Source organism: Falco punctatus, assembly GCF_963210335.1.
Source record: "Falco punctatus genome assembly, chromosome: Z".
NCBI lineage: Eukaryota > Metazoa > Chordata > Aves > Falconiformes > Falconidae > Falco > Falco punctatus.
In genome coordinates this window covers 57,324,744-57,348,507 of record NC_137586.1, presented here as the reverse complement: position 1 = coordinate 57,348,507, position 23,764 = coordinate 57,324,744, and the positions used below count along the sequence as shown (strand labels likewise).

At 39.6% G+C, this 23,764-nt stretch overlaps 1 protein-coding gene across 2 annotated transcripts; it reads right to left on the bottom strand.

Annotated features, from left to right (window-relative positions):
• Positions 1–42: 42 nt before the first annotated feature.
• Positions 43–21,906, bottom strand: FAM174A (family with sequence similarity 174 member A). Of its 2 annotated transcripts, XR_013924917.1 has the most exons (4): positions 15,317–21,906; positions 5,775–5,909; positions 5,556–5,668; positions 43–492 (listed from the first exon to the last, which is right to left on the bottom strand). XR_013924917.1 is itself a non-coding variant. In XM_080372419.1 (3 exons), exons 1-3 carry the CDS (start codon positions 15,733–15,735, stop codon positions 471–473), a joined length of 576 nt encoding a protein of 191 aa, XP_080228545.1. In that variant the 5' UTR covers positions 15,736–16,032; the 3' UTR covers positions 43–470. The 2 variants fall into 2 exon arrangements, 1 of the variants encoding a protein (XP_080228545.1); XM_080372419.1 differs by lacking the exon at positions 5,556–5,668 and having other exon boundaries at positions 15,317–16,032.
• Positions 21,907–23,764: the final 1,858 nt, after the last annotated feature.

Sequence of the window (23,764 nt, the reverse complement as noted above, 5' to 3'; positions counted from 1 at the left end):
AACATGTTAATTCAGTTTAAAAAACATCTCAACACATGAGGCAGTAGTTTGGCGTTTTATTTGTACAGAATAAATGATCTCAACTAAAATCAAGTTCTAACAATTCTGAGGAGTCCACAGAGGCTATATTTACTTACAATTTAATATCAGCAAAAAAAAATAATTTGTTAACATTCCAGATTACTGTAGAAAAAGTGTATACCACACTTATGGCATACAAAAAATACCCCATTTTCAAAAGTAATCTCCCTTCCAAATAAATTTTCATTTTAGTGTCCTCTCTCCCCGTAGACTTTACATTTAGAATTCTCTATATACAGAAAGGTACAAGTTGGTACAGTATTTATTGCAACAAATTAAGGATGCCATAATATACACAAATTAAATTAGCCCCTCCAAATTGCATATACTTTTGCTTCTTAGTCCTTCCATGAAGCAGTCTCCTTCTCTGGTTCTAAGATTAAGTTCTTTCACTGAAAGGCACGTACTTCTCTATAAGAGAAGAAACAGATGCATTAAGCTGAAATGTTCTGTTCCAAGGGGAACTTTACCCTACATTTTTGAAAATCAAACATTATGAAAAACACAGAGATGTAACATCTTATTATTAAATCTGCCTGTAAAAACTCATAGTTATCGTATTACTGTGAAGCAAAGTGCCATAAAATTCCATTAATTTAAACTTCCCAAATACAGAGACAGCTCACTTACGAAAAAGGAAAACCTGAGGTTTTTACCACGTTGGGAGATATTTTTCAACTTTCAAGGGTCTGAGTTCTTTTGAAACTGTTGTAACTCTTGGTAGCACTCCATAACTGGAATGCTATCAAAATCAGAGTAAGTGCTTTTCCTTGTGCAACAGTAGTTTGTGTGTAAAGTGATTTAATGAGGATTGTCAACTATTTGTATGACTGACCTTTGAAAACCAAAGATGTGATACTAAGATATTGTACTTCAGTTGAGATGTAGGTAAAGTTGCATGGTGAGAAACCAAACGTTAGATTTTCAGACTGACATTTAATAGTATACTACTGAACAAAATGGCTAAAATATCCCATTACAGTAAGCTGCCCCAAAATGAAGATGCAGAGACTAGCTACATGGGTGATGAAAACAGCGGGAGTGCACTTAAATTGCATCTATGCTTAACAGAGGGCACCGTGAACTTTTTTTCATGTAGCTCTAAAAGAAAACAGCAACATTCCAAGTAATAACCTTATACAGGATGCCAGTATACTAACACTGATTTTAGGAAATAAGCCCATTTCTCTGCCTAGCCTTGGAAAGGGTCAAACAGGCTTACCAGCTAACCCAAAACAAGCCTATAGGGATTTCTAACATGCATATTGTGCCATAGAGTATCACCTTAAAAAAGGCCTGATTGTTTTATCAGGAAAATGAAAATATCAAGGAAAACAAAAGCAGAGTGGATACTAACGCAGTCCATTAATAGGTCATAAAGAATGAAGGAAAAAAGGCAACTATTTCCTATGTAAAACAGTATTTCTATCATTTGTTGTCCATAAGAAATGTACATGAACCCACCAAAACATGCAGATTGGAATTTGCTGTAACCGTGATTAGTTTTCAGTGCTTTTATGAGGGTAAGAAACTTATAAACTGATTAAGCTGATTCTGGACTATAGTTAAGCAAAATTGCAACTGTGATTTACTTAACAAAGGACTAAACTCAAAAACCATTAAAGGTCCCTCTTTGTTCTCTGATCAGCTGCTCCAAGCCTGACTGCATATTTATGCTACCTTAAAAAAAACCCAACCAGCTATACCTCTGAATTACTGCAAGTGTCAGGACAAAGTGTAATGACATCTGAGAATATCTAAGCATCATTATCATCAAGTTGTCCTCAGTGACTCTTCGATTACTTACACATTTTGTACTCCCTTTGGTCATTCTTGGTTAAGCAGTAACATGAAGACAGACTACTAAGCTTCAACACAGAGGCAGAAGACTTAGTTGAAACAAGAAAAAAAATAACTGAAGAAAGTACATTCCCAATTAAGTTGTTTTTTTTTTAAATAAAGTACTCTACATTAGTTTTCAAACTTCCCTCCCAGCAATGCCATTGCTTTGCAAAGTTTGGAAAGCATTTTATCAAGCTGTTCCATAGAGATTTGTGGAGTATATTAACATGTTCAGCACTGTTCTCCTCCTATACACAGTTTCAAGATAAAAAGTAACATTTAAAACTTTGAGAGCTTCTCTCCATAAAGGAGAACACAGCAAGCTCTAAATATACAATAATGGGAGTATATTGACATTACTGACTAAACATAACTGAAGCTCTTGTTTTCTCAAGCTCCCAGTATCAAAATAATGACTTTTATAATTTAGGCACTTACTTTCGGAGCTATCTTGAAACAACAATAACATCTTCCCCCTTTATTATCTACAGTTATTCTCCTCTGAAGGTATTACTTCCAATCTGTTTAGTCAATTTTCCTCAGCAATTTAACAGAAACATGTTAAAATTAAGTTTGGTTAGATCAGTCGGCTACTCCAATAAAATTATCTTGCAGTTTCACTGGAAGGCTGACATTATCATCTCCTCTGTGAGCAAACATGAAATTCTGCAGCCCCATATGGCAGAAATAAAGGTACACCTATGCCACAAGTTATATGTACTTACTCTAGACTATGACATGTTCAGATATTACGTGCCACTTCTCTCTCCACTTTTTCTGGCTCTTTGGACTTGGATCAAAACAACAGGTACTGCTTTTTCAGCTATAGCTGATGCTTTTAAAATCAAATACTACTGATCTAGAAGTTCCTTCATCAACAAGATACCACAGTATGTGAGGAACTGTATTTATTAAAATAAATACTTCTCTTACAACAGCTATGCCATCAGCTAAATGAAACACTACTAACGTATTCAAACTGTTTGGACCATACGTCATCCAAAGGCCTATTTTTCACAATGGTCTGGATCAGTAATCTACTTTAAAAATACTTCCAAATTGCTTGGTATAGCTAAACAAAATTATGATCTGCAGTACTTCAGTTTGAGAGGGGCTGAGTATTTGGAAATTAGAACGCTGCTTTCTTTGGTGTGTTTCTTTTTTGTTTTGCATTGGGTTTCTTTGCCAGCTACAACACCAATGTGATTTTTTTTTTGTAGTTAACACAGTTAAGGGCAAGTGCAGTTCAAAGCCTACTGTCTATAGATATAAAGCGTTTGCTTTAATGCAGGTTAATTTCTTAACCGTAAAACAAATTAACTTCAACCACAGAAAGTGTAGTGGCAAAAACATTCATTTCAGACATGTTTTGACAAAATCCATATTGGGATCAGAGGTAGGGCAATCCATAAGACAATGACTTCATTGAGTATGAGTTCCCAAGATAAATTTTGAAAAGGAATGACTAGAATATGCTCTACCTGATTGAATAACCACGACAGAAATATATAGGAACCTTGGTACAGCCCTGTTCAGATTTTGGAAGTTCTCAGGTTGGTCTTTTTTAGAGTGACAGGCCATCAAAAAGCGTATGTACATATATATACACCCCAGTATCACCCTAGCATGTTTGCGTGGCAAAAAGGGAGAAATAAAAATAAGGACCTCAGTCTACACCATACTTCCTTTTCTTACTGTTTTTAACTTTTGTTTTGTCCTTATACATTCTGTCAGGGACAAGAATAAAATACCCAAAGATGAAATAAGCTCTATAAGCTGCTGCAAGACTATAACTGCAAAATGGATTTGTAACAATTTAAAAATACTGTGCATATTAAGATACTTCTACAATAAAATACTTGAATGATCATTTTTTCTCCCTCAAATTGAACTGTTGAAATGTAGAATAAAAAATTAAGAAAACCAACAGAAAACCACCCTCTGAAAACCTCTGATACTATTTTAGTGAACTTTCCCTTTAGGGTGTTCATAGCTTCTATTTTAATGTATGCAAAGAGGTTTAAAGAAACAGACACTGCAGCAGTTTTGTAGCTTCAGACTTACAAAATACAATCTTGTTTATTTTAATTTATAGTAAGCTTCAAAGCTATGAATTTCAGATATCTCTGCAGAATGTGAATTTAGTTTAGACAGCAATCTACCAAGGTAAAAGAATAGGGTTAAAAGACACATGCTCCATTTCAGTGTCTGGAAAGCTTAATATAATCCCGCCAAAGCAGGTATATTGGAAGCTATTATAAGCAGCCCAAAAAATGAGAACATTTACCTACATGTATAAGACACATATATTTCAATACCACTTATTAACACAGACTCCTCTGCACCAGAAAACACAGTACATATATATCTATTTAACACATAGATAGTATAGTACCTTTACATAAAATAGTGCTCTTGAGACATAATCAGCTCCTTGAAGCTTAACAACTACAACCATGCTTAATCTCCAAATAAGCATACAAGAGTATGAAGCAACCTCTAAAACATGAATACAACAGTATTGCTGTTAGTTGTGTAACACTGTTAATGATGACTAGCCATATTAATCGTGTTTATCCCTAATAAAAAGGTTACTTGATACTCCTGTAAATAAAGATTTATAAGGAACATCATGAAGTCTAATAAGTATGTTGAGTTACAAGAGAAGTTAAAAGATCTAAGCAAGCCATTGAGGGAATTCCTGGATATAATGTGACAATTAACTGTTACATAATGGGCATATTTTATACTGGAACAAGGCTAGTAACATGGGGTAACTAAGTGCCACATGACTCTCTAATACTGAGGAGTGGGAAGTGGAGGTATTCTGACTATTTTCTTCTACTGTATGGGGGAGAGAAAAAGGAAAGGGTGGTCTTGACTCATGAAAAAAATTTCATCTGAAAGATTCCCCCCAAGGAGACAAAAAAGACTGAACCTTTCACTTCCAAGTTCCAGAACTGCATGCCAAGTTGTTTCCTGATAAACAGCAGAACATCTGACTTACTACTCCAATACTTATAATTCATTAGAGACTTCATATATTGCATTTTTTGAATTGTTTTGATGAGACTTTAATTCAGTTTCACATTAAACAGTGCTGAATCAATTACTAGCTGTGGCTGGCAGAATTCATCATTTTACCTCCCCCGATACTTGACAGTAGCCCTTAATATGACCATTCTATGAAATAAAAACTGTCTTTGCATGTACAGCATGATGGCATTACTCCGTAAGCAAAACTTTTTTTAAAGTTTGAACTACGTAAGTTTAAGTTTGGATTGATCACAATGATTAAGTCTAAGAACAATAAGGAAATATAACAAAATTTTCCCGTATGTATATAGTTTCAGAAGGTGATTTAAGGATACGAACCCTTCTATGCAGCAGTACCAAATCTAAAACTTGTTGCTGGATCATTATCAACTATCTGCTGACTACTTCAGCAATGCACAAGACGAACAAAGCTGCCAGAAGCAGAGAACTCATAGGAGAATACACCAGAAAAATTGAGGAGCCTCCAAAATAAAAAAAAAAAAAAAAGAAAGAAAAAAAGAGAAAGGAAAAAGCTAGTTGTCAACTTTAACATAAGCTTCAGTAATGATACTGTATTTGTAACAAAAATATCCTACCTTCCTCTCCATTTCTCTGGAACTCACATGCTGAAGACAAATGGTGTTTATCTTCTTGCCCACTAAATTCTTGCCCATTTAAAATTCAAGTGATCTTGACATCCCTTGTCCAACTACATGCATATGAAACACAGTAGTGAGCTTTCTCAGTGAAACTGCTTACCATCCATACTCCTTCACTTCTGTTGCTAGAAGTACCTTTGGCTGTTATATACAAACCTTCGAGGATGATTGGCATCAAACAGTGTTGTATCATCATCATCATCATCTTGCTCTAATGGGGTCAGCTCCATGTTTTCTATGTTTGTATCCAAAACTCCGTATCTTCGGGTTTTTCTGTTTCGCCTTCTGAGCCTGAAATGTATTTTAAAATATTTAAGTTCTATAAATTCTTCTCTACTTTCTATTCCAACAATGTTAGAAAACTATCCTTTAAAATACAGCTATATTGATACTCACCATAAATGTAAAAAAATTTAGTATAGGTACAGGTGTACACACTTAGCTCTAAGATATTGAGAAGTCAGACAATGCTAAGTGTCAAGAGTTTACATGAAACAACTAAGGCCAGTAAGAACGTCATCTGTAGTTTTGTACAGAATTACAGTAGTGAATGCAAAAAGCTTATACAGGCACTTGGTAGCTAAATGCAAGAGCCAGGTAAAATTACATGCAAAAGCACACTTCTAGCAGATCCTACAATGAGAAAAAAATTATCCTGCTACATATCCCCTATGTGTTTTATGCATCTTTTATAAAGCAGCGGATCAAATAAGAAAGAAACTCAACAGAGTTATAGCAAAGATACACACAAGTCATAGGTCACATTGAAACACCATCATTTGAGAAATCTTTTATAACTATCAAGTTAAAAACATTGTTTATAATTACACTCTGGAATGAGAACTTGTAAAGTCAATGTCTTGTATGCTTCACAAAACACAGATGGAAGAGAGGCAGCGATCCAGATTTCTGGGTTAAGGGACAGGGCTTATCATAGATGAACTGACTGTTTGCATCTGCTTTTCTCACTTTCCATGGCTTCTCTGAGTGGGCCTGGGTCCCACATAAGACCCAGACACACTCATGCACTGAACTGTTCTATTTGGCTTTGCAGAACTATTCCTATACACACCGAATATGCCTTCCTCAAGTCTTTGAAGATCAGGAACTTGGATCACTAGCAACTCAGCACACACTATGCAAAGGCACTGATTTACAAAATGCTGACAAAGTCAGGTACTGTATACTAGCAAACAGCTGCTACATTAAAGGTATCGGACAAAAAAAAAAAATCTGCTTTCTATGCATTTAGTGCTAAACTCAAATGGGATAGTAGCCTTCCCTTTTAGAAACTCCAGATCTACAAAACCAAGCTAGGTATCTAGAAAATGTGCCTACAACATTCAGGAACCGCAATACTGGATATTTCAGAGCTAATAATCAAAAAGATTATTTATGCAAAACATATTATGCTACTATAGTATGTACCGTACTTTACTATAGTATGTACTATAACTTTAACCGCCTGGTAAGAGATATCAAATACAATATTGAGACTCAGCTTCACATTCTGTCCTGAATTCTGTTGTGCTTAAATAATTTTTTTTAATGCTTCTTGGAAAAGCATTCACTTTTTCACACCAGGGTAACTTTGAAAGGACACACAGCAGCATCCAGTCTTGATTTAGACTTATTTCATTGTATTAGACCTCCTTTTGTAACTAAGAAGCAAACGTAACCTTGTTAGGATGGGAAGGGTATAAAATACACCTAATTCTTCAATGTGCTCCAACTTCTGATATTATATAAAAAAAAAATAATCAGCATGATCATTTCCTCCACCCCCAACTACGGTTTGAAATAGCAGCAACTGTTGTGCCAAGCATTTAAGTACTTTAGCACAACTTAAAAATACCTAACGTCATCGTGCGAAGCTAAGGCTAATATCAAAGATGCAAATTTCACCTTTTTGCTCACAACAAAGTTCCTTCATTTTATCTGGCCTTTAGTCCTCAATATAGAAAGAAGCTGTATATTTCAAGTACCATGTAGAAGAAAATTCTAAAATTTTAAGATGGTGAAAAACATAGTTGTTTCATATATATCTTATCTTTTTGTACTGAAGTAGAAGCTGGGCAATTGGTGGTAGGACAAGCATTCCCAGACATTCTAGTAGTCTAGATATTATCTTGAACACAAATAAAACAGGAAATGGAGAGGCAGTTCATGCTATTCGCAGAGTCAATATTTCTGTCAAGCTCACCATATACTTTACTTTTTTACTTATTGGGAAAAAAGGAAATTGAATCACTACTGTGAGCTGAGAATAACCTAAAACAGTCATAGCAAATATCCAGATTGTGATAATGAAGAAAAAATTTATCACAAGGCTGGCACAATTTTCTAGATTCAAACAAATGCTGTTGAAAAAGTGGTAACAGAATTTTTTGTGACATGAAAACTTTCACTACATACAGATTAGTCAAAAGATTAAAGCTAAAATACTGGAGATGCTTATGCAACATGCATATATGGTCAATAACTATGACAGCAGAACGGTCAGGACTGTTAACAAAAACTTAAACCTTTTTACCCTTTGACTGTTAGGAAAACCTAGGACAAAATCCCATTCCATTAAAGTCAGTAGTGCTCTCTATGCTTCTCATGAACTAAACAGAGATAATTTTAATTTTTATAGTTACTATGGACTTTGTTACTTTATAGTTACTATAGATACTTTGGCATGTAATAAGATAAAAGTTATGAAAATGGATTTAAAATAACATAAAAAGTCGATGTTATACTTCTACATGCTTAGTCCTAATCCTTCCTCAAATACAGCTAATAACAGTAGAGGAATCCATAAGGAAATATAAACAGGTATTATCTGAGTAACATCAGAAATGGCATAGATTTTTAAACTAAGAGGACAGCTAAATAAGAGAAACTAAGAATGCTGGTATTTAAAAAAAGGCAGAAAGTGTGTTAAGAAAATGAGATGTGAAGCAAAACAACAGGTCAAGTTTAAAGCACATCCAGCGCCTAAAGAAACTCAGAACTGCAAGTAACAGACTTGAGTGGGAAGAGTTTAAAAAAACCCCACCACCACAGAGTATGGTAAAAAACAGCCACTACATAACATGTGACCTCCTTTTGGGGTGGGATACAATTCCAAAACTGACTGCTGACAGAAATCTCAAAATCTCAGTCATCTCAGGCAGTACAATGTTAGCTTAGATCCCAGAACTTCCTTGTACAAAAAGGTATTCTAAACTACATATTTATAAGTTCTTTGAATGCTTATCTGGTGTACCAAATCCAAACATCTTCTGAACATGTCTGCCCAAAGAAGTAGCAGAAGAATCATTAAAAAGCAAAAAGCAACAGGGCAAGGTACCTTTACATAACAGAATTTTCTCATTTCCATGAAGTCTTGATAATTAATTGGTTTAGTTTTGTGTATCACCACATTGATGGGATATATTTTGAGAAACTGGTATTTTCAATGTCAAATTCTACTGCAGTTAGAAGTAAACCTCCTTCAAAGCAACAAGAGAGTTCAAACACAAGTCTTACCTGCATCTGATATCAAGTAAAAGGATCACTGCAATATTTGTCCTTAATTCCATCCAGAAAATTAATTTTGCATAATAACTGTGTAAAATATTTTCTCCCAAGGACCTTTCTATTTATTTTCTGTGTAGAACAGAGCATTGTAGGATTTGCAGGATAATGGCTGCTTATAAGCCGATGTAACTTAAAACAGCCTCCAAATAATTTTTACCTTCTTTTAGGGAAATCCTGAAAAAGGAGATGCAAACATAGCCTTAAAACAAACTACTCAGTCCTTAGACTGTACCAGAAAGAAAAAAACCAAACCACTGCATGCATTAGAGAAAAACCTAGGCAAACAAAAGGAAAACAGATCTCAAACGAGATAGCTTTTCAATGCTGATAATCACAGAGAGAAGCTAGTGCTATCCCTCAAGCCTGTAAATGCTTTCCAAAAAGTTCAAGCTGTCCTCATTCTACTGTCAAATTATTACATTCCATGCAAATTCAAGAAATTTAATGCAATTTAAATCTAAAAGGCTGGGATAAATCCACACTGTTTAATGCTGTGAGTGAAGTCCCACCCTAGGAGCACAAACACCAATACCATTTCTTAAAAGAAGACCGATAAACACATCAGCAGCACTGGTGTAACAGAATTATTTAGAATAATACAAGATTGACCATGACTCACAATACATATATAGAATTTCTATCACGATTACACGCGTCACATATGGCATACTTATTGCATATTGCAAGCTTAATATAGAAATGTCTCTAAACAATAAAAATGTTAGCACAAAATGACATTTTCCTGTAGTCATTCCCACCTATATAAGGGGAGACCAAACAAGCTATATTACACTATCCTAATTTTTCCAGGTGTAAGGTAGCACTCTTGCAGCAAGCCACAAATACTTCAAACAAGATCAGTTCAATAAAGCAGCAATTGTTAATAACCTTGTCCTTTTAGGTGAAGTGTCTTTCTATTAGCAGCTTTTTACTTTTAGTAAACTCTACAATAAACCAACCTCCTCAACTCATCACCCTTCAGCTTCACAGTATTTTAGACAATTCTGAGTATCTGCCAAGGAATCTGCAGCTCTCATCACCTAAACCTGGAGGTAAGTCATACTCATGGACCAGTAATATGACTTCTCAGAAGTGAAACTCAGATTTCTTCCTCAATAGTTCCAAAGACAGACTACTTTCAAATAGGCAGATGAGTTACAGGCACACACTCACAGCTCTGCAAAAATGGAAGAGTTTGGTAACAGTCTGTAGACAGAGCTAAGTTTTTACCTGTCCCAGAGCCGAGCCAGTGCTTGGAAAGTTCCATGCTAAAGTTTTCTTATATCTTGTGCTACAAAATATGCTACAGTTAACTCATGTTCTCCATTAAATCATATTTTCAATAAAAGTCATTTTTCCTGAACTATGAGCTATATTCATTACAAAAAGTATTCTCATAAAGTAATTACTTGAAGTGGGCTTTTCTTCTGCAAAAGTTATGCATGAACTACAGATTTCACACCCATGAAAGACATTCAGTAATCATCCTTCAAAAGGCTTTTAAATAACTTCCTAGACATTTATTTTACATTAAAATCATGATACACAATTCATACTGAAACATACTTTGAATGCTTCACTTAACGTGTCAAATTATGTAGCACACTTTTCCCCTAAAAAGAAGAAAAGTTATTTCACCTCGCCTGCTATGCCCTGTTTTCTCATCACCTGAGAAAGAGGGCAGGTACTTCTTCCTACATAAACGTGGAGAAAGACCTTTCTCTGGAAAAGGACTCGTTGAAAACCCCCAGCTCTCCAGCCAGAGCAACAGGAGAAAACCCAAAAGGATACATGAATTGTAACTTCAGCTTTTCTGTGCATCAGAAAGGGCTAACACATAAGGTATTTTATGTAAATATCAAAACTAAGAAGCGAAAAAGGTGATAAAACTACACTGATAGAGTGAACAAGGCATCACTGTGTCTCAGTTTTCTTTTGATGGATATGCTGCATGATCTCGGTCTTCATACTTTATTCTTTGCAATTCTTCTATTATAAAAGGAGTTTGTTATATACCAGAATCAGGGTCCATAAAAGCCCCGGAATTCTGTTTTAATTGGCAGAATTAACTACTGTAGCAAAACAAGTCTTTATACACAAGACATTCAAGGTTACTCCAAGACAAGGGAGTCTAGAAAAGACTAAGGCTTCATTATAATAAAGATTGCTTTCACCAAAAGTGATTGGAAAAAAAACCAAAAAAAGTGTCAACACAAAAAAAGCCCAAACCTTTCTTACTGTAAGAGTGATAAAACACAGGAACATGTTGCCCAGAGAGAGCTGTAGAACCTGCATCATTAGAGATATTCAAAACTCAACTGGACAAGGGCTGAGGAACCTGCATTAGGTGACCCTGCCATAATCAGGAACTAGACTAAATCTCTAGAGCTCTCTGCCAGCCTCTGCCACCCTGTGCCTTGTCCATTTCAGTTGTCACAACTATTGACAATACCTCCCAAATTAAGCTTAATGTACCAGAAGAAGATGTGCAAGCAGCCCATGCTTTATAATCAGGGGGTTCAAACACATCCACATACAAAGCCAGAAATGAAATTAACATTTTTTTTTTTCCTGACAGAGAATTGCATCATCAGTAGTATCACCTGAGAAGGCTGACAGGAGATTGCTACAGATGACACAACCATTCCCAACCAAAATCCATATCCAAAAGTGGAGAGTTGTTAGTCACCTTAGGAAGTTTTATCAGCTTGCAAAATATTTTCCTGAAAATGCACTTTCAGCGCACCATCTTCACAGACAGTCACATGGCTCTGAAAACAAAAAACTCCTACCTTTAAAAGAACGTATAAAATTGATAAAGGCAGACATTGGTACCTTCTTGAATCAGGCAAAGCTTTGGCTCAAGGTATCTCAACAGAAAGTAGCTAGATTTTCCAGGTAAAGTCTTTACCAGAACTTGAAAAAATTTACGTTTTATTTTAAATTTACAGAACTTTCCTCTGAATAAATCAATATGAAGTGTGTGTGTATATATTAAGTTAGAATACAGTATTTTGGTTGGAAGGGACCTACAAAGACCATCTAGCCCAGGGGTCCTCACACTTTTTAACCAGGGGCCGGCGCGGATGCAGTGCCAGGCAGCCATCTGCGGCTGCTTGGTTTCCCCTCCAGCCCCCGGCGGTGGGGGCGGGGGGGTCTGTAAATACCGGGGGCCGGATTGAGGACCCTGGGGGGCTGTACACAGCCCATGGGCCCTAGTCCGAGGACCCCTGGTCTAGTACAACTGCCTGACCACTTAGGGCTGACCGAAAATTAAAGCATGTTATTAAGGACATGGTCCAAATGACTTTTAAACCCTGACCACCTCTCTAAGCCTGTTCCAGTGTTTGACCACCCTGTCGGTAAAGAAATGCTTCCTAATGTCCAGTCTAAACCCCCCCTGGCACAGCTTTGAGCCATTCCCAGGCGTCCTGTCACTGATAGCAGGGAGAAGAGCTCAGCACCTCCCTCTCCTCTCCCCTCCACCCGCCCCCTACCCCCCGCCCCCCCGGGCAGCTATAGAGAGCAATGAGGTCGCCCCCAGCCTCCCTGTCTCCAAACCAGACCAACCCAAAGCCCTCAGCTGCTCCTCACAGGACATGCCTTCCAGCCCTCCCACCAGCTAGGCTGCCCTCCTCTGGGTGCATTCAAGTGCCTTGACATTGTTTTTAAATTGTGGGGCCCAGAGCTGCACACAGTACTCAAGGGGAGGCCACACTAATGCCAAGTACAGTGGGATATTCACCTCTTTGGACCGGCTGGTTATGCTGTGTTTGATGCATCCCAGGATGCAGAGGTTTGCCCTCTTGGCTGCCAGGGCTCACTCACTGATGACTCATATTGAGCCTGTTGTCAGCCAGCATCCCCCAGATCCCTTTCTGCAGGGATGCTTTCCAGTCACTCCTTTTTGCATTTATATTTGTGCCTGGCATTTTGCTGTCCCAGGTGCAGAACCCAGCATTTGCACTTGTTAAAGTTTCATCCTATTAATCATTTCCCAATGCTCCAAACCATCTAGATCTCTCTGCAAAGCATCTTGTCCCTCCAGTCAGTCACCAGTGGACTCATGTTGAACTTACTGTCAACCAGCACTCCCAGATCCCTTTCTGCAGGGCTGCTCTTCCAGCCACTCCTCTCCCAACCTGTGTCCAGCATTACTCCATCCTGGGTGAGAGGCCGGCACTTGCTCTTGTGAAATTTCATTCCACTGATGGTTGTCCAATATTCCAAACTCTCTAGATTGCTCTGCAAGACCTCTTGTCCCTCAACAGAGCCAAGTGCACCTCCCAGTTTGGTATCATCAGCAAACCTGCCAATAGTGCATTCAACTCCTGCCTCCTGATGTCTGATAAATACATTGGATGGAACTTGCCCTAGAATTGAGCCCTAAGGAACACTGCTGGTGACTCGTCACCAGCTAGACGTAGCCCCATTCACTACAACACTTTAAGCCCTGCCGTTCAGTGAATTCATCATCCAGCGCACTGTGAACCTGTTCATCCCACAGCTGGGCAACTTGTCCAGAAGAATGCTGTAAGGGACAATATCAAAAGCCTTAGCAAGTTCCAGAAAAACTACATCCACCACCTTCCCTTCATCCACTAGGCAGGTGACCTAGCTGAAAAATCATAAAAAGCCTTGAAGCTTTTATGGTTTCATTGTGAGAAAGTCTTTCGGAAGGAAACTAGGAGGTTTGTACCTAAACCTTAAATTCCTTATTACAACCATTAGCAAAAATATTCAAGTCGTAAGTTCAAATTCAAAAGTATATGGTTCATCTACAAATTTCAGAAGCAAGAGGCAACAGAAAGATAAAGCAGTATTACAGAACATGAGTTTTAACCTTCCTGTTTACAGTATCACATAGAAGACAACAGTCCAGTTTCAAATGCTGAAGAGCAATCTTCCTATGGCCAAAACCAGAAAATCAAAAAATTGCCACTTATGCAGAAAATAATGGCAGTAGATGAGAATTTCCTTTCCCAGCTCCTGCAATGAGAGGGTTTTTTTTTTTTATTGACTTGGTCTTTCCATACTACTACTCAGAACTCCAAATCCAACAAGCTCCTGTTAGGAGGTTAGGAGGAACAGAAACACTGTGAAGTGTTCATATCAATATTCACTTGCTTAAAAGATTATGCCATTTCCTTTAAGATATGGTATCATCAAGATATGGATTCAAATGAAAGTATGACTGAAGGCTGCTCAAGAGTGATGTGTAAGCGCTACAGAACAAGCAGGATATCCTAGTCCACGCGAAGTGCATGTCTCAGTAAGCGTCCCACACAGACCACTGTCTTTCAGCTATGTTTCTGGATTAAATGATGAAGGCACTGGACACACTAATGGCCAGTATATCTAACTACAATGAGAAGTGCTTGCTGCATAATCTATACATTTTATGCATAATCACATGCTTGTGCTTTGTCCCAAAGAGTTCACAGTTTAAGCATGAGAAATAGCAAGTAAAACTGCAAAAGACAACAAAACACAGTGACAAACACCGTAATGCATATCATGTTATGCAGTCACTAGTTTCTGTTGAGAAACAAAGGCAAATGGTGCAAGCTTTTTAAAGGCCCTTTCCCGAAGAAAGTGCAAACCAGAGAATTTTACTGAAAAAGCAAGCACAAAAGAAAGATGTTTACTGACAAAGAAGGGGAGATAGACAAATTCGGTAGCCTAGTGAGACAGCTGTTTCCAAACAGGGCAAAAATGACCCACAGAACGCACAGAATTAAATTCAGCTGGACGGACGGCTGTCAACAGTGACAAGTCCACTTGAAGAGAACCGGGGGGCGCCAGGAGAAGCCCAGCACAGACGAACGGTATCACAGCTGCGAGCGGGGCCCGCCAGCACCTCTCCGCCCGCAGGCGGCGGGGAGGCGGCAGCAGGCCTCTCCCAGGCGCCTCAGCCGGCGGCGCCCCCCCAGGCGGCGGAGCCAGGCCCCGCTCGCCGGCCCCCGCCAGCAGCCGAGGGGACCCCGACCGCCCACACGCCGGGCCGGGAGCGGCGCGGCGCTGGCAGGAGTAGGGCCGGTCCCGGCCCGCTGCCTCCGCACGGCGGCCAGCAACGCCGCCGCCTGCCCGCTCGCTCCCCGCGGCAGCGCCGCCGCGGCCCCCGCCCTCACCGCACGGTCCGGATCACGAAGTAGACGATAAGCGCTCCGCTAGTCAGCACCAGCACGGACAGGGCGCGCTGGGTCATGGGCTGGCCTTGCTCAGGCGGCGCCGACACCTCCGCCAGGCGGCTGCCGCTGCTCCGCGTGGCGCCCCCGCCGGCCGCCTCCGTGGGGCGAGGAGAGGCAGTGGCGGCGCTCCGGCGGGGAAGGGCGGCCGCCGCCGCCACCTCCCAGCAACGGGCAGACAGCAGCAGCCCCGCCAGCAACCAGGGCAGCGGTGGCGTCCACATGTCGCCCCCTCCTCCCGCCCAGCGCCGGGCCCGACCCCCGCTGCCGCCCAGCGCGGCCTGAGCGCGGCCGGGCCCTGCCGCCCTCTGGCCTCCGGAAGCGGAAGCGCCCGGCGCTGCCATGGAGGCGCCCGCGGGCATCCCGCCCCGCCGCCGGCTGCGGGGACGCGTCGCGGAGCGGGGCGCGGCCTGCCGGGGCCGGGGCCGGGGCTGAGGCTGAGGCGCGGCTAGGCAGGTCGGCGGGAGCGCGGGTTGCCTGGGCCGGCCCGCCTTGCCCCCCCGGCACCGCAGGGTGCAGCCGGCTGCCGAAGCGGGCCGCTTCTCTCCCGCAGCCTCCGCTGAGCCCCCGCCGGCAGCTGCGCAGTGGCCGGGCCCGTCGGCTGCCGGGCCCCGCGGGTGTCTGGGGGCAGGGCCTGCGTGGCTGGGCGACGGGGTACGCGCAGGGGCCGGGCTGCAGGCTGGGCACCCACAGCTGCGGCTTCTGCCCTGTGCCTCTTGGGCGGCGTTTTGGCTTTCAGAGCTTGGAAGGAACTTCTGTAGGTCAGGCTTGCAGGGGATGTGCATGTTCTTGCTCATAATGGCCAGATGTTACGGGTCTGGTGATGAGTTACCAGATTTGTGATCCGTTTGGCTTTTCCTATATTAAGCCTTTAAGCAAAATGATTAAGGAAAGATAAGCAGAAGGAGGGGGAATACTGGAAAATATTAGGGCCTGAAGATTTGGACTGCAGTTTTTGCTTCAGTTGAGGTCAAATGATGGAAAGATCAGAAAAGTGGTTGTGTCTAAGTGGACAGAACTACCATCTAAGCAGCTTTCAGGAGCCCAGCGTGCACGTAGAAGAAGAAATCCATGCTGGCAGTTGTCATGTTAAGAAGGGGGGTTTCCTCAAACCCTCTATGTTTGATCCACCTGTCAGTTTCCCAAGAAAGACGAGACCCTTGTGCCCGACCACCCTGCCCGCTCCCTGCGTTCTGACAGCCCACCGTATCGGAGCGTGATTCAACCAACCTGTGCAGGGACCCTCCCGACAGCGTCACTGAGTCAAATCCCTGACAACAGCTATTCAAATCTTCAGAGCCTTATACAAAATGTTTAGCTGAAGGTTTTTATTTTACAAAATACAGGTTTGTGACAGAGCAAGGTTCAAGGATCGCTGGTGATAATACACTGACTGCAAAACAAGCTTAAAACAACATGCTTAAAAGACCTAGCATGAGATAGTCATAGAATGAAGTTCATACCCAATAGGTGTCCTGATGGGGTAGAAGACAGGTTCAGCCTATCGACTGATCCCAGAAGTTACAATGGAGTCTCCCCTTACTTCTCCCCTTGGTTGTCCACTTTGATACTTCACAGTTCACTGCACATTCACCATCATACACAGGATTGGTCACTAGCCTGTCGCCCCCCCAGTGCAAACCAGTACGTATCCTCAGACAGTACTGCTGAAGTTCTTCACTAACTATGCATGCTCTCCAAGCAGGGGTTTGCCCTCTTTCAGGGGGCTATTTGAGCAGGAGGTCGTGGTCTCCCACTGCCACAATTGCCTTTGTTCTACTTTCAATGAATTTTATGTTGATGTATGGGGATCGTGACACCGTATCAGCTTCTCAGCTAGAACTTAGAACTTTAGAGGGTGGGTCAGCTTGACCTAATATTGTGACACTAAATCAAAATGTGCTATTTCGGGAGTTTGGGTAACAGTTCCTCCCCTTTAGATTTATTCAGGACCAGTCCATTTTCTTCATATTTAGGTGACGCTTGAGTGACTCTAGTCATACATATTGTTGTTATTGATTGGTATGATGTGCCCAGTGAGGTGTGGAAGTACCTTGGAAGCAGGTAACTTTGGGAGGAAGGTGTGTGTTAGTATTGCAATGACATTATTTCATCTGAGGAATGTAATTCTGCCACAGTGGTTGGCTCGGTAGCAGACTTCTTATAGATTTTTCATGTGACAACTAGTATGCAGCTTATCAGCTGTGTGGTGCCATCAAGTTCCCACTCCTGTGGGGAACACAACAGAGCCTGGCCATGGTGTCTCTACTCTGCTCCAGCCTCCGTTACTCCTATCAGCAGGTGCTGAGATGGCAAGGTGTGCTGCTTAGGAAGCTGTGGTAAAGTAGTTTCTGTGCATGCCAACCACCCTGAAAGCGATAGCTGTATTTTACCCCAAAAAGTTTCTATAATACTATGATTCTATTTAGGTCCCAGTTTTCTCTAATTCCAGCCCCCAACCCTGCCTCTAAGTAATTTTCCCACAGCAGTGAGCTCTTTTTCATTTCTCACAGTATCAAAAGAAATGGATAAAATGCCAGAGTAACAAATAAACCTTGTACAGTAATATTTATTCATTTGACGTAACATGGATAACTACCAGATTTTGTATATGGGCAGGCTTGTTCTGATATCCCAGAGGCCTTAAAACTTTTCAATGTATCAATCAGATCAGGTCATGTAAAATCACATATAAGCAATTTCAGCTGTGATTATTTAATAAACTATTAACAAGTTTAGCTCTTAGTTAACTGGGAGAACAAACTCAAGGTCTTCTGGCACACAAACAATGAGATGGAATTTGGAAAGGGTAAAGCTGATTTAAATAGCATGTGTGCCGTTTAACTACCCCTTGAAAAAGTGGTCCTTTTTTACAGGAATATTGTTTCAGATGCTTTGAACAACAGTTTTTGCTGAAGGAACTGAAGTGAGCATGTGACTAAGCTTTCTTGACAGCTTTCTCCATGGTTTATAACTTTGATAGAGCTTGACTGATTGAGGTCATCCCACCCCCAATATCTATCAGGCTTCTCCCCCATGAATTCTCTTGAGGTGTATTTCTTCCTGACAAGTCCAAGCAACTGCCTTCCAGCACAGTGGCTTATGACTGAGGAAAGTGTTCTATTGAAAAGTCAAGGAGAAATACTTTTTAGAATGTCAGTCATTGATGTTAAACTGTCCTAAAGAAATGTCAGCGATGCATGGACTGTGTGAGATGTAACAGTACTGGGATACTCACTCAGGGGAATGCGACAACATATTGCATGGCAAACTGTGTGTCAGATGCAAAGCATGAGGAAAAAAAAAAGGGGGATCATCTTGGTCAGTGAAGACTATGGGATGGCTTAATATTCTCATTTTTCAATGTCCATATTTGCAAAACTACTCTTCTTAAAATTTAGGGTTCTAGTGCTGTATGGCCAGGGAAAGTCGTTTAAGTTTTTTTTCCAAAATGAGAAGCTAGTGCTTTTTTTTCAGCAAGGTAAGATAGGCTTTGAATTTTCAGAAGAGAAAATAAAAGCACAGCAATTTGTGTTATTTTGAAATAAAAACAATTACTGAAGTCTTTGCAGATTTCTTTGTTGTTTTGTTGGGTTTTGGTTTTTTTAACCACTGAAGTGCATAAATTTGGTATTCAGGTTAGGTATAAATAAACTTCAGGTTTGAATGGGAAAAATTGCTTTAAGAGAGCTATGAAGCAATTCTTCAGTGAAATTTGACATAATTTTGAGCCTGCGTATGAAAATTTATTTGATGATGGTATTTTAAGTTTTGTAAATGTATCTGCCTGTTAGTAATTGTTGTCTAATATATTGCTTGGAGCCAAAGGCAGGAAGGAAAGTTAAAAAACAACTGATGATGTTCAGCAACAATCCTAGTGTTACATCAGCTTTTGAAAGAGGCATCTTAGGGTTATATTCCCTCTTTCTGTGTGTAAATTGTAGAACTTCTCTCACTTAGGAAAGAAATAAAGAACTTTCATATCTTACACCCAAAAGGTGAAAGAACTAGAATGCCAGTGAAAGACCCTGAGACTGCTAAATTATCCATTAAAATTAATGGAGCTTACTTCTACCTTTGAGAAAAACAAAATTGGCCATTTTAGTTCCTTAAAATAGGCCTTGCAGATGAATTGAAAGAGCAGAGAAATTACTTTGCAAGATTATGTGAGTGTCAAGGATGTCTGGGAAGGAGTCTTTTCATCAGGAAATGAAATGGTAATTCAGAGAAAGGCACTTAGGAACTCTATATGGCCTTTCTTTTTCTCATTTTGCTATTTCAACTTAAATAATGTTGTGTGCTTCCTGATACTTCTAGTGACAAAAGGCACAGCACAGAACACATCTATTTTCTTTTCCCTCAGCCCTATTAGTCCATCCATTTCATCCTTCATGGAAGTCCTTGTGCAATGACTTTCAGGTGATCTTGAGAAATGAAGAAACCAGAAGTGACCATGCTTCTGTGCTCTGTTAGGAGGCCACCCAGGTGCAAGCTGTCCTCTGCCCCTACAAGCCATATTAAGCTCTTAAACCTTGAATAGCACTATCCTATTCTATAGGTCTCCAAAACACACTCTAATCACTATTATTTATGCTGTCTGGGGATGTCATTGTACTTACTTTTGCAATGATCAGCAATATTTTCGAGCAATCAATTAAAAAAAGCCCAGAGGTTGATCTGTCCCTTTTCTTTTAATGAGTCTTCCTCCAATTATATGCAAACTATGTAACTGCAAATTGTGGTGAAGAAATGCAGAAGAATATATTATGGAAGGATATATGGGTATATTTTATGAGAACACACATATTTTTTGAAAACAGAAAAAGTCATACATTTTAGATCTTTGTATGATCAACTGAAGATTGGTCCCTGACTGCTTTTTAGAATGCAGCTAAGTGCCTCTTTAGGTAAGTGCCTTTCAAAATCCAGCTATTTAGGTCTGCATAATTGTTATTTTAAATCTCTTCATTAGCTCTGGACCAAACTAACCAAAGTAATAGCTAATTAAGCTATTGTATTTAAAGCAAACTGTTAAACACGTTGTGATTTCCTGGATGTAAAAATGGTATCTAGAATCTAAACATAAGTAATCTTTCCAAAGTCTGGGAAAATACTCTCTAAAAACGGGTTTTGAATGGTATTCTGGTGGTGCGTACAGATGTATCCCAGAGGAGATGTGGAATGGCTCTTCCTGTATGTGTGTAATCAGAGAGTCAGAGACTGCTGTATGTGGTACCATTGAAGTAAAACAATTACATTGTTGTGGTACTCCTGCACAAAATGTTTACCAGAATTAAAATAAGTGATTGTCTTTCTGTGAAAGTTTTTGAAAAAATTCCTTGAAGAGACTGAGGAATCTTATCATGTTTAGTATTGTATTTTCATGTCTGTTTATTACCTTTTGTCCTTGTAGAAGCAAAAGGCTATAGTAGTGCCAAGATAAAAAAGTGCTCAAGGACATGAAGTAATTAAAAGGACTAAAGATTTCTGGAATTAAAAAAAAAATCTCATGTTTTTTATTGTAAATCATGAACATATACTTGAGAATATGTCACATAAGTTTAAATTCTTTTTGGAATAGAATGTTTGGGGTGATATTGTCTGGTGACATTTGCAAATAAAATTATGGCATTATATGCACTCTGAATTTTGCTTTCTTATTTTAAGCGGGAGAATAACAAGTGTTAACAATAAATGTTGCTCTTTTATAGTGCTTTTGTAAAATTGAGTTGCCAGATACAGTCTGCTTTTTGTGTAATGGCTCATTGCTGAAGATAGACAAGCTACTTTAATTTGCTGCCAAGAAGAAATTGTTTTATAGACAACTATAAAAAATTCAGTAGTTTATAGCAGCAATAAATTGGCTTAAGGGTTTTAAAATTAGTTCTTATTGCTGGTCTGAACAAATGTTTCTTTGGAAAGTTTAAATCTACATCAGTGTCTTCTAGAATTCCAGTGAATGGTATTTTTCTTTCATTGCTCTCACATACTTTCTTTTGATCCAACAGCTTCCAGCAGAATCTAGGCTCTTTACGTACAGGTGAAAGGCAAAAAGGGTCACTATTTGTACCATGTATTGTTATACATGACCTTTTATCACAGTCTGCTGCTTATTTTTTCTTAACTGAATTGATCTAGATCTGTGGTTCCTGCATATCTTGCGCCTGTGGACCATGGCAGCCTCTTCCTCTGTCACAGAGACATTGTAAACTTCCTACAGGCACACTGTGTCTGGGCTGAAGTGGAAAGCTGCAGTGCTTTCTCAGAATCTTCTGTTCTGCTCTCCCCTGTAATTCACAGACATGTCCTGGCCAAGTGATGAGCAAAAGTAAAAAAAGGCCCCAGAAGAAAGAGCCGCAGTAAGCACAATATATTAATTGTTCTCGTGGCAACAGCTCATTTCTTTTCTGGCTGCTCCAGTATACACAAAAACTCACCTACACAGATGTGCTACTCTTGGAAAAACCTGTCTTCATGATACACATGCTTGATGCACTCGTGGTAGTCCTGTGCCTTCCTGGAAGCACTGAATGTTCTCTAAAAGGGGAGTGGCCTGTGGCTTGTAGGATGTCTGCTGTTGAAAAGGGTTGGAGGTTGGGTCTTCAAAATAAACAGTACTGCTTACTATTTAATTAATCTTAAAAATCTAGTGTATCCATTTTAAAGATTTACATTTATGACTGTCTCATTAGATGTCAAAAATTTATTGGTAATTTGCACATGGGTGAGTACTGTCTTGGCTTGCATGATTATTTACATTGCAAACTTATGTGCTTGTCTGTTTCTGAAACTTTTGTGTTTTGCTTGCTTGAATTCTTCCTTGAATCAAGAATTCAGTATGTTGCCTCAGTGGAGAAGTATACTGTTAAGGGCTTTAGTGCACCTATGTAAGATGATTTTCATTAATGGGGTGGGGACAAAACAAAAATAAAGCCTCTGTAGTTTTTCTTGTGTCGTAAACATCGCCAATAAAGGCTTCTTTTAGGAACAATAAAAATAAAACAGTTAAATAAATCAGTTACAGAAGAAATCCATTTTATTTGCTCTGTGAAACAATGCCATTATTTTCTGCTTAGAACTGCCTGGACTGTTCACCAAATGTGAATTAAATCTCAAAGGCTTAGCTTCTCAGTGTTATGCACACATCTAATTTACATTAAAACTCTTAAGATTAGATGCAACTGTACTTTGAAGATGCACAGGGTTCATTATCAAATTTTACTGTAATCCTAGAACATTGTGGTGTTAAAACATTAACACCAGAACGTGGTGTTAAAAAAATAATTGGTTTAATACCTAACTGGTTTACAATATGGGTGAGTTAGAAATGTTTTCTGTATGCACTCATGAATCAGGGTGTCAAAAAGCACAGCTTTACAATGGGACAATAAGAAATGGTATCTTTTTTTACTCTGTGTCTTCAAAGACATGCTGAGTGAGGAAAATGAAGAGCAGATCATATTGGGGTAACAGTAGAACTCTGTTTAAAGAAAATGTGGAGAACACTTGTTTGTTTATAACAGTTGCTATTTGTTACTATTGTTCAATATTTGGAGTTGTTACCTGTCAATAATGAAACACATTACAGGAAAAAAAAAAAAAATTATCAGTAACCTTTTGTTGAGCAATAGAAGTTGAGCAAAAGAATGTATAAAGTGTGTCATATCCAAGCAAAATGCAGCCAGAGATTAGAGCCCTAAAGAGGGCAGAACATTTCATAATAAAGTCTGTCTAGACAGTACACCAGGACTGAGATGTGCTGTAAATCGGGGGGTTTATGGAGAAAAACAGTCAAGAATATCTTGTGCTTTTACTTTGTGTTCATTCGCTAGACAATCATAGGGCAGCAGAAAAGAGAACCTATAATAAACAAAATTTCAGTCTTAAATTGTGTGATTAAATGCTGTAGTGCTATACTAAGTTGTTATGGGAAGTAATTTGTTATGCTGTTTGCTTTTTTATGTCAGCCCTTTTTAACATTAACAGCTTTTGCAATGTGGAAGTTTGAAGAGTAGCTTTGGGGTTTTTTCTCACCCTCTTTTATATACAGGTTCCTTACAGATGTATTTAAAGTGAGGTTGGTGACAGATGACATTGCTAAATTAGGTTCTTAGAGTCATAACACCCATCCTTCCCACCTAAAGTAGATTAATAACAGCCATCCTTCCCACCTAAAGTAGATTAGCAGAGTACTTACAGAAAGGGGGGGGGGGGGGGGGGGTGCAAGGGGGATAGGCGGGGGGGGAGAACATACTTTTCTGTACAATTTTATTCCAGATAAGTGCCTTGCAGAAAGGTTGACAATACCTTTAAAATTGTAATGTCTGTATTCTTTCAACATCAGGGGAAAATACTGACCTGTGTAGTAGAATCTAATACTTAATGACAGAA

Bases quoted from the DNA above. Each gene is read 5' to 3' on its own strand.
- FAM174A (XM_080372419.1), bottom strand. From the start codon at position 15,735: ATGCCCGCGGGCGCCTCCATGGCAGCGCCGGGCGCTTCCGCTTCCGGA. The intron at 5,910-15,316 runs GTGAGGGCGGGG...AATACATTTCAG, and splicing joins TTCGTGATCCGGACCGTGCG to GCTCAGAAGGCGAAACAGAA. The intron at 493-5,774 runs GTTTGTATATAA...CTTCTCTTATAG, and splicing joins GATGCCAATCATCCTCGAAG to AGAAGTACGTGCCTTTCAGT.